Here is an 11,424-nt window from a genome sequence, read left to right as displayed (position 1 = left end):
TAGATAAAAATAATAAATTTAAAGACATTTATAAAAATTTGTTTTCATTAAAAACCTTCTACCTTTTAGACATCTTTTGCAATTACTGCAAGCAACATGTATAGTCCATGGCTTCTCTTGATTCCAATTAGGAAAATAAAAGTAGGTTTTGTGGGCTTCACAAAGCTTATTATTTTTGTTTAACTCGAATTTTATATCTTGCACTGTGATAAAATTGCCACATGCATAGCAAAAAGAATCAGCATCATATTTACACTTTCTCGACGACATTTTAAACTTTTTTAAGTTTAAACTAAACAGTTAATTGATCATTAATGTGCCATTTGGTAACATTGTGCGAAAGTAGCAACCCTTCTCTTTGTTCGTGGTAAATTTAAATATACCGAAATTGTCTAATATTTTTATAAAAACTCGAAAACATATGTTATTATGAAAAATTCTTCTTTAGCAAGCAAACTTTAAACTGGATATTGATATTTTTTCATGATTTTGGCGCCCAATGAATCGAAAAATCATAAAATAAACCTTAGGACTAAAAAAGACCTTTTTTTATTGTGTTGTGATATATAGAGAACCTTTAATGTATTCGTATTTTTAACTCTTTTTCGCAGCGCAGCGCTCAGAAATAAATTGCGTTCTGGGCAGCGGGCGTGACAGGGGAAGATAGACCGCGCGTACAACGTGTAATTCTTAACACGATGTGCAGAACTGATTTTATTGGTCATTTCTTTGTGACAACTGGCCAGCACGCCGATCAAAAAATAAAAATAATAATAACAATTTTAGTAATCTATAACAATCTTTAATAATCTTTATTAATCCCAGACAATTTTTAACAATTTTTATTAATCTTTTTTTGTATGATATAATCTAAAACAGGGTTCAATACATAATCCAACATTACAGCCTTTACATTCGAATCGTGTTTCGGTTTGCTTTTTGTATTTGTTGCAAACCACATATTTCCGCGGACCGTTTCCGCGCTTCCTATGGAATTGGTATATTTGGATAGAAAATGTCTTTAAACCAGTGGTAAGAGATTATCTTTGGATGCAGTTTGGCTTCTAGACTTATTGCTTCATATATTTTCATTTGGATATTTTAATAGAATTTCTGGAATGAGACGTAAATCAAATTTTGTAAATGTTATATTCTTCTTGGACGTAGTTTTATAGAGTATGTAAGCATTGTAAGTCGAAAGGTTAAGCATGTGGAAAAAGAATTTCTTATACCATTTTAGAGTTTTACGAACATTATTAGTGGAATTTTAAATCATATCGGTTTTACCGACTGCTTCCATAACGTTTGTAGTCTACTGTGACACTTAGTTTTAGTATTAGTATCAGTGGTCCCGTTTTAACATAATTTTTTTTTATTTCAGCAAAATGATGTCCTAGACAGAGCTTGAACAATTCAATCTCATCCATAAGGAATTCTCGGACATTCATGCGTATTTCGAACTAAATTGGCCAGTGACGTTTCTGGAGCACCTGTACTTCTCGAGCAACATTCATTAGCAAGAGATGTAGTTGTGTCGAAAACTCAAGCTCGCTCTTAACAACCTCAAGCACTCATTTTAGGGAATCAAAGCGAGCACTCAGCTCAGCAATCAACGTCTGAACCGCGCATCGAATCCAAACTACCGGACATTCAACTCAAAAGTTTCTCTAGTGAATACGCTAATTGGCCTGGATTTAAAGAGTAGTACGAGTCACTCATCTTCAAGAACAAGAGGATCTCAGATATCGAGCGATTTTATTACCTCCGCAGCTGCGTGCAGGGATCTCCGGCGCAACTCATTGTGAATTTTCTCTTAAATAGCAGCTCATTACAATAGCAGCATAATGTCGAACTTAAGGTTGTGCTACAACTGCTTTGGACGTTTCAGTGCGAACTCGTGTCGATCAGCGCTGTGCTGTAAGCAGTGTGGAGCAAAGCACCATACAATGATCCACGAATCAGGAATTCAAAAGCCGGCAATCTCGTCGAGGATCGAACCAACTCCCTTAATCTCATTAGCAACTCGTTAGGACCCTGGTGCAATCGTCAACTCAGCATCCGTTTCGTGTACTCATCATTCAACGCTGTTTGTTACAGCAATTGCCAAGGTTCATACGCAAGTAATCACTGATCATGCTCGTCTACTCATCGATCCTGGTTCGGAACTCACTTTCATTTCCGAACAACTTACCCATCAACTCAAAATCAACCGCCTGCACTCATCTATACTGTGGGATGCGAGCACCTCCAAGCCAAACACTGAAGTAAGCGTTCGTGAGGAGATTGGACGGTGGGCCCTGGATAGCTCAATTGGTTAAAGAGCAGTCGCCCAAGAAGCGGAAGATCCGGGTTCGAGTCCCGGTCCAGTCTGTCCAACGGCCCAATTTTTTCACGAATCCTACAATACCAATCATCAATATTGGAGGTAAAAGAAAAACTCATACCCACGGTATTATAAATCTCACCACACTACTCACCAAGTACCAGACGACTTCAGTGCGCATGAAGCTCTTCCCGGTGTTGCACTCTTTGTAGCAGCTTCAAAAATCGAATACCATTGGGATTTAATATATCGATACTCATCGCTCAATAAACTCATGAAAATGACAGCTTTCTGCTTTAAAGTTATCGCGAGACTGAGAAAGCACCCTCTCACTTCACCCGAAACAATAATCTCTTCAGAAGAAATGGAAGCTGCCAAGATATTTTGAGTTAGAGCTACTCAAGTAGCTTTCTTTTTACATGAACTCAATGTACTCAAGTCAATCTCAACTCTGCCAAAGGCTCACGCTTTCTTTAGATTGACTGCCTTTCTTGATCACTATGCAGTCATACGAGTAAGAAGGTCGGCTCAACCTGTCCTCACTAACATTGGATAACAAACATGCAGCAATATTGCCACGACACTCCACACGCTTTACTACGCTCATCATAGAACACTCGCATCTACGTATTTATCATGGAGGCATTTAAATCACTCTTGTTGACACAAGTCAATCATACTGGATTCTCGGAGGCAGAGCTTCAGTCAAAACCCTCATTTTCCGCTGCTTATCTTGCGCGCGGCAACGGGGGAATTCGTGCGCAGCGATTGATGGGACAGCTGCCTGTCGCGCGTGTCACACCATCACGACTATTTACTCATACCAGCGTTGACTAAGCTGGTCCACTCACAATCAAATGCTTGAAAGATTGTGGTGAAAAATCCACGAAAGGTTGGATCTGCATCTTTGTATGCCTCACAACGTCAGCTGTGCACCTCGAGACTGTCAGTGACTATTCAACTGTGATAGCTTTATCCTAACATACAGACGCTTTACAGCTAGAAGAGGCATCCTACGCGACCTGCATTCAGACTGTGGCACAAATCTCGTAGGCGCGGACTCAATGTTAAAGCCGATGTTTACTAAATGCACTCAGAAACATTATGCTATCTCATCAGTACTTTCAATCGACTCCACTTAGTGGCATTTTAATCTTCTTGCTGCACCACACATGGGTGAAAAGTGAGAAGCGGTAGTGAAATCAATCAAATTTTAAAATCCTGAAGCCTCTCACGTTCTAATTATATACCATAAAAAAACCTTAAACAGCCTTGCTGTCGAGCTTCTTGAGTTTTTCTTTGAGAATATGCGAGTAGGCTGTTGCTCCAAAAGTAACTAGCTTTCCCAGCATAACATCCTGTCGAAACCATAATTCGTACGGAGTTGTTTTTGGATTGAGAACTCGTGTCTAACACGACCATTTTTGCTTTGAAGCGTAGTTTTGATTTCAGCTCGATTAATCCTTTTTTTGTAATATAAAGCATACTAAAAATGCTGTATCTCCATCAATTTTTCTCGGATCGACTTGAAGTTTTTACAAAATATTCCTGAAATATGGTACTTTCACCTCAAAAATTTTCAAAAAAATCTAAAAAGAAAAATTAAATATCCTACCCCTTCCCTTAATTCGTCTTGCGTATTAGCGAAACCTGAACCGAGGCCACCGAGAAAACACGCTGCTCTTGCCATAACCGGATAACCGAGTATCTTAGCTGCCTTCTTTATGGAATACACAGCTGAAATTGGTGCAACTTTTTCTTGAATCTCACCAATACGTTCGGCAAATATTTTGCGGTCTTCCGTTTGTATGATAGATTCGATCGGTGTGCCTAAAATTTTAACATTGTATTTTGCGAATACACCGGTTCTCACTAGTTTAACTCCGCAGTTTAATGCAGTTTGTCCACCAAATGTTAATAACACTCCATCGGGTCTTTTCGAGCGTATTACTTGTTTAACGTAATCTGGAATGATTGGTAAAAAGTAAACTTTGTCAGCCATCCCTTTGGAAGTTTGCACTGTTGCAATATTAGGATTTATTAAAAGTGTTTGGATGCATTCTTCTTGCAATGCTTTGATCGCTTGTGAACCAGAATAATCGAATTCACCAGCCTGACCAATGTTAAGTTTTCTATAGATACTAAACGAGGTCGAAATTCATGGATGAGGATTCAATAACACCATTTTCTTCTTTGCTCGTGAAATTAATTGTGGCGACATTAATAAACAGTCAAATAAATACAACACAAGAATACTGTGACCTTTACTCCAGAACATAACGCTTCTACTGAAAGAGAAAACCGTACCGTTGTCGAGGCTATTCAGATTGATAGATTTATTTTAGTATAATATGTATAAGAAAAGAGAAAGTTGAAACTAAATATAACTCCTGTGTTGCGTAAAAGTGTGCTATGTTGTCAAATTGTGGCGACTGAAATTATCACATTATGATATTGATATATACATTGATATTAGACAGTGGCTATTCAGACCATACAATAAATGACGAATCCTATTTTTACGAATTTATCACTATAGAGAAACCCATAAATGTTAAAGTTGGAGACGGTATAATCTTGAAAGGTACAAAGATAGGGAAAATTTTTGCTTATTTTAACGTAAATGGAATGAAACATAGAATAACAATACCTAATGTATTTTACGTGAAGCAGATGGATAAAAATCTGTTGTTTTGCACAAATAACTAATAAAAATAAAATTATTTCTGTTTAAGACACATCGAAAATCTATAATAGGCAAGACAATTTAATTGCAGTAGCTTACAAAGAGCATGGTTTATATAAAATGAGTAGTTTTATTGACAGTAAAAATTGTTATATTATAGCGAAAGAACAAGTAAATAAAACACAGAAAGAAAGATTTCATAGAATGTTAGGCCATGTTAATTTCAAATATTTGGAAAATATGTGTAAAAATAAATTAGTTGAAGGTATACCGGAAAAGCTAGAGTCAGTATTTTTAAAATGTGGTACGTGTGTCAAAAATAAAATGCATAATATACCTTTTGAAAATAAAGGAAGAGCGCTACTGATACTTTAGAATTAGTCAATACAGATCTAAATGGTGAAAGGATTTAGATGTGATAATGGGAGAGAATATTTAAACAAAGACATCTATAAGGTTATAAGAGATAATGGAATTTTATTAGAATCTTGTCCTCCATATATACGTCAATTAAACGGAACCGCTGAAAGATATAATAGAACGATAACGTATTCAGTCAGATGTTTGTTATATGAATCAAATGTAAATCGTAAATATTGGCCGAAAGTAGTAAAAGCAGCAGCCTATTTGAAAAATAGAACAATCGCAAACACTATTGAAAATAAGACACCTTTTGAAATTTTCTTTAATAAAATACCGAATATTAGTAACTTGCGATTATATGGTACTAAAGTCATTGTAAGAATACTCGAAATAAAAAGAAATTCGAAATGGGATAGAAAAGCCGACGTAGGAAATTGAATAGGATATGATCATGTTGGATACAGAATTTTAATAAATAATAAAATAGTTAGAAGTAGACCATGTTGATGTAATTGAAAATGATAAAACCTTAATTGGTTTCCGTGGTGACGAAAATAGCGATGATGACAACGATGAAAATGTTGAAAATGATGAAAATTCTGTATCGAACGAAACTAATGAAAAAGTAGAGTTAAATGAAAGATCTAATGATGATGGAAGAGAAATTCCAAGAAGGTCCACGCGAGAAAAAAAGAAACCTTATAGATATAGTGTAAATCTTTCGAATTAAAATTATATTTATGTTAATATCGTAAGCACTAGCAGCCTTTTTACTTATAATAAAACAATAAATTGTAATGTGAGTCATTTATGGAAAGAGAGGGAGAGAGAGAGAGAGAGAGAGAGAGAGAGAGAGAGAGAGAGAAGCTATGAATAAAGAAATAAATAGTTTGATGAAAGCAAAACGTGGAAATTGGTTGAAAGATATAAGAAAAAGAAAAAGAAAAAAAATATTAGATTTAAAATGGATATACACTAATAAATATGATAATTGTTAGAATGCAAGAATTGTAGGAAGAGATTTTCAAAAAAGTGAGGTATTAGAAGATATATATTCACCAGTAGCTAGAATACAGACTTTGAAATTATTATTATCTTATTTTTGCCAAAATGACATTGGACCAAAGTGAATACATTGAGTAATTGGTTAGGAAATATAAAATTGTAAAAGCGAAACCCATATACTACGCCAATGGAACAATATCTGAGCTTAGAACCTGCGCAGCTAGCATCAAATGATTTAAAGAATAGAAATTTAATCGAAACGTTATTAAACATTAGTACGGGAACAAGATTAGATATTAGCTTTAGCGTAAATTACTTAAGTCGTTCTCAAAAATTTTATCATGAGACACATTATAAATATGCATTGAAAATTTTAAGTATTTGTATTTGATAAAGGAACTTAAACTTACATATAAAAAGGATTTAAATGCTGATAAAATGGATTTTTTTGTTGATGCTGACTGGGCTGGAGATAAAAACGATAGAAAATCCACGACAGGATATATTATAAGAATTTTTGGAAATGTTGTTTACTGAAAATCTAGAAAACAAGGAAGCGTTACTAAATCGATGACAGCTGCTGAATATGTAGCTTTATCAGAATGTGTGAGTGAAATTAAGATTATAAAAAATTTATTCAAAGAATTTAAGGTAAAAATTGAAAAACCAATTAATATTTATGAAGATAATTCTGGAACAATTGCTATAGCCAAATTTGACAAGAAATTCAAAGTATATAGTAATACAATATAATTTTGTAAACGAATGCTATGAACAGAAAATTATAAAAATTGTAAAAGTTGATTCAGGATTCATGTCGAACTTCATGACACATGGTTATCGTACCAGAAGATTAGCGGTAGATTATTCTGTTCCACTTGTCACGAATGTTAAATGTGCCAAACTTCTTGTCGAGGCAATAAGAATATTAGGTAGACGTGCACCGCGTATGAAGACGCACACTTATTGCATGTTTTCACGAAAAATGATTAAAAAGATGTTCAAAGATGTTTCAAAGATGTTCACGTACACACTCGTGATACTGATGCAAATCACAGAGAAGATTTTGCATCATGCACAGCTGCCGCTTTGACAAGTGGTATCACCATGATATTTGCTATGTCCAACACCAGTCCTGATTTCGTTGATCATCAGACCTTTGCCTTGGCAAAAGAGCGATTAGGCTCTTTTCGTTGATACATCATCGAACAAATACAGTAACATACCAGAACTCGCACCCCTTGCCACAGGCCTCAAGATGTATCTGAATGATACATTCACGACGCTACGTCTGCTGGATCTGAACGTTTGGACAAAGCATTTCCAAAACTCGCGTAAGAAATATCCTATATGTGCTCATGCCGAGGGACAAACTACAGCAACCATTCTTCTTTTGGCTAATTCGTACGACAGACCTGTTCATATTTGTCATGTTGTCATGTTCATGTTTATTAAGAAATTCAAATCATACGTATTACCAAAGAAAAGAGTCTAGCTGTAACTTGTGAAATATGTCCACACCATCTTTCTCTTTGTCAAGATGATCTAAGACAAATAGGTGGAAGAAAGGGTCAAGTACGACCTCATTTGGTATCTATAAAGGATCAACAAGCGTTATAGGAAATTTAGATGTGATCTATTGTTTCCCGACGCATTATGCACCTAATATCGTTGAAGAAAAATTAAAAGAAAATGCGCTACCAGGTTTTCTAGGATTAGAAACAATTTTGGCTCACCGACTCGGTTTAGGCTAAAAGAAGTACGAAATGCATGCAGATCCCTAAAAATAGGAAAGCGGCTGGACCTGGCGACATAGCACCTGAACTGCTCAAATATGGTAGCAACACCCTGTACGAACACCTGAGAGATCTATTTAATAGATGTCTGAATGGCGAAGTCACACCAAAAGAATGGCAATTATCTGTAATTTCTACAATACACAAGAAAGGCAGTAAAAGTATATGCGATAACTACCGGAGAATATCTGTCACAAGTACCATCAGCAGAGTTTACGGAAAAATTATTAAAAATAAAATTGAAGAAGAATATAAAGATTTAGAGGCCGAAGAGCAAGCCGGCTTCCGCGCTGGCAGATCCACCACTGACCACCTTCATTGTGTAACACAGTTAATAGACAAACAAATAGCGTACAATCAAGAACTTCATTTAGTGTATATAGATTTAAAGAAAGCATACGACACTGTGCCACAAAGTAAACTTTGAGAAGCCCTCGAAAAAACTAACATCAGTCTGAACCTCATTAAAGCTGTAAAAAATATATACCACCACAATATAGCAAAAGTTAAGCTAGGCAAGGAAATCTCGTCGGGATTTGAAGTGAATAAGGGTTTGAAGCAGGGCTGCTGTCTATCGCCGACGTTATTTAAAATATATTTGGAACAATTTTTGAAACCCTGGAAAAGGAAATGTAAAAATATGGGTATACCGCTAAATGATAACACGCTATACACTCTATGTTTCGCGGATGATCAGATTCTCATGGCCCAGGATTATCACGATATTGAATATATGACCCGCAAAATCATAGAAGAGTACCGGAACTGGGGTTTAGAAGTGAATACTAAAAAAACGGAATATATGTGCGTTGGAGGCATACAGCAGGATCTTACATTGGAAAACGGAATAACTATCAATCACTGTCAGGAATATAAATACTTGGGGCTTAAAATTACACAAGATGAAAAGATATCGCATTATTGAACACAATCCTATGGGACCAACGTATTTCCAAAGAGAATAAACATAACATCTAGAACAGCATTGTTAAGAGTATTATAACATATAGCAGCGAAGTTTGGCCACTTAAAGAAAAATCCGAAAATATGCTCAGAACAACTGAAATGGACTTCTGGAGAAGAGCCGCTGGTGTATCAAGAAGAGATAAAATCAGAAATACAAGAATATTGGAGATAATGGATGTAAAGCATACTATAATTGACGATATAAAAACAAAACAATTAAGATGGTTTGGCCATGTACAACGTACGGAAGACAAAAGATTACCCAAACAAGTACTAATGTGGGCACCAAAAAGACGGCGGAAAAGATGAAGACCTAGGAAAAGCTGGATGGAAGGAATTCATAGGGAAATTGAAGAAAGAGGCTTGAACGAAGACATATGTTACGATAGAACAATGGCGATTAGGAATCGGAAGACATCGGAGAACGTTATGAACCGAATATATATATAGAAACAATTTTAGCATTGTTATTTAATGCAGTACACGAAGGAAGACTAACGATAGAAGAACTGGTCGAGAAGTCTTACAAGAATCCAGAAAAGATATTCAATATACCAGATCAACCAAATATTTACATTTAAGTTGATCTCGACGATGAATGGGTGATACCGGAAGCATTATTATTTAGCAAAGCTCAATGGACACCTTTCGCTGGTATGAAAGTTTGTGGATCTGTTCACAGAGTTATTCTGAGAGGTGAAGTAGCTAACGTCGAAAAACAAATTCTGGTTAATCCAGGTTTTGGTCAGGATATCAGAGAAATGAAAGAAATATAAAACATCAGTCTGTTGTCAATGTAAAAACGATCGATGTTGACGTCGACCATCCAATGTTACTCGGAGTTCAACAAAATATTTCACCTTTTTCCTTTAGTAGTTCAATATGTCACAAGAGCGATAATAGTACAAATTTACATCTACAATCGACACCTTCGAGTCATGTTAGTTGCAATCTGACCGGTCATATTCTTTCGGCAGATACATTTAATAAAGAAGAAGTGAAAGAGATGTTTAATCTTGCCGAAACATTTCGGAATGCGATTCGAAAAGAACGAACTTTGGATCACATACTAAGAGGAAAAATTATGGCAACTATTTTTTGCGAAGCTAATACCAGAACATCGTGCAGTTTTGTAGCTGCTATAGAACAACTGACTAGGCGCGTTACTTACTCTAATAGATCTAGGTCATCGGTTAAATAGGGTGAAACCTTAAAAGATTCTGTGGCTGTAATAGCTTGTTATGCGGATGTTGTCATAAGACACCCAGAGCCTGAAAGTGTTTCAAGAGCATCTTAACATTGTAGAAAACCTCTAATAAATGCCGGCGATGGTGTTGGGGAACACCCCACTAAGGCCTTATTGGATATCTTTACGATTCGTAATGAGATTGGAACTTATTAATGGTTTAACGACCACTATGGTCGGGGATTAAAAGCACGGAAGAACCGTTCATTCTATTGCAAGGTTACTGACTTTGTACAACGTTGAACTTGGATATGTTTCTCCACCCAGGCTTGAAATGCCCGAACATGTGATAGATTATGTCTCAAAGCGTAGCATATCTCAGGAAATACTTAAAAGTCTTGAGGCAGGATTACCAGATGCGGATGGATTGTATTAGGTGCACCAGTAAGTAATGTCGTTTCTTAGCATGCCAATATTTGTTAATTATTTGTCAATTTATTGTGTATTTCGAAGTAATGCCCAAGACATTTTTTGGTTCAAGTGACTTATTTAGTTGTGAATAATTAAAACTCAAATTTGTTTTTTAATGTAAGAAAACGACATTAAATTACGGTTCCCCTAGTATAAATCATTTATCCGTTTTTCTTTGAATAACAAAAAAAAACTGGTGTGTGTACTTATGTACGCACGTAAGAAGATATACTTCTTTGCCGTACCAAAACGTATATAACCTCACTAACCTCAAAAATAACTTCAAAAAAAAACTTCAAAGAAAAAAAATAACTTAAAAGAAAAAAATAATTATTATTATATATATATAAGAATGAATAAAACAAAGAAAAAAAAAATATCAAAATATAGATATCAGTCCACACTAAATATAAGAGAGATATATCGAATTACTTCACGCGTCACAGCCATGGCGCGGTTACAGCATTAGTTCTCGCTCTCGATCATTTAAGTAAAGCAGCGCTGAGTACGATTAGTATTTGGATGGGTGACTCGCTTGAGAAAAAAAGAGGAAGAAGAAGAGAGGACAACTTCATGCCGTATACTTGAAATCGCTTTGCCGCGCGTCGTAAATACTGACAAACTTCAT

General features: G+C 35.7%; 1 protein-coding gene across 1 annotated transcript; it reads right to left on the bottom strand.

Annotated features, from left to right (window-relative positions):
* Nucleotides 1-3,585: 3,585 nt before the first annotated feature.
* Nucleotides 3,586-4,601, bottom strand: LOC122515912 (CAD protein-like). Its single transcript, XM_043633409.1, has 3 exons — nucleotides 4,567-4,601; nucleotides 3,939-4,464; nucleotides 3,586-3,681 (listed from the first exon to the last, which is right to left on the bottom strand). Exons 1-3 carry the CDS (start codon nucleotides 4,599-4,601, stop codon nucleotides 3,586-3,588), a joined length of 657 nt encoding a protein of 218 aa, XP_043489344.1.
* Between the last annotated feature and the right edge of the window lie 6,823 nt (nucleotides 4,602-11,424).

The sequence above is a fragment of the Polistes fuscatus genome, unplaced genomic scaffold, assembly GCF_010416935.1.
Source record: "Polistes fuscatus isolate 324 unplaced genomic scaffold, CU_Pfus_HIC Scaffold19, whole genome shotgun sequence".
In the NCBI taxonomy this organism is placed as follows: Eukaryota; Metazoa; Arthropoda; class Insecta; order Hymenoptera; family Vespidae; genus Polistes; species Polistes fuscatus.
This window is presented reverse-complemented; position numbering and strand designations above follow the sequence as displayed.

What these genes read in the sequence shown, in the direction of transcription:
- LOC122515912 (XM_043633409.1), bottom strand. Translation starts at nt 4,601, where the DNA reads ATGTTCTGGAGTAAAGGTCACAGTATTCTTGTGTT. An exon ending in GGTCACAGTATTCTTGTGTT is followed by an intron (nt 4,465 to 4,566) that starts GTATTTATTTGA and finishes GACCTCGTTTAG; the next exon opens with TATCTATAGAAAACTTAACA. An exon ending in AAGACGAATTAAGGGAAGGG is followed by an intron (nt 3,682 to 3,938) that starts GTAGGATATTTA and finishes TGGTTTCGACAG; the next exon opens with GATGTTATGCTGGGAAAGCT.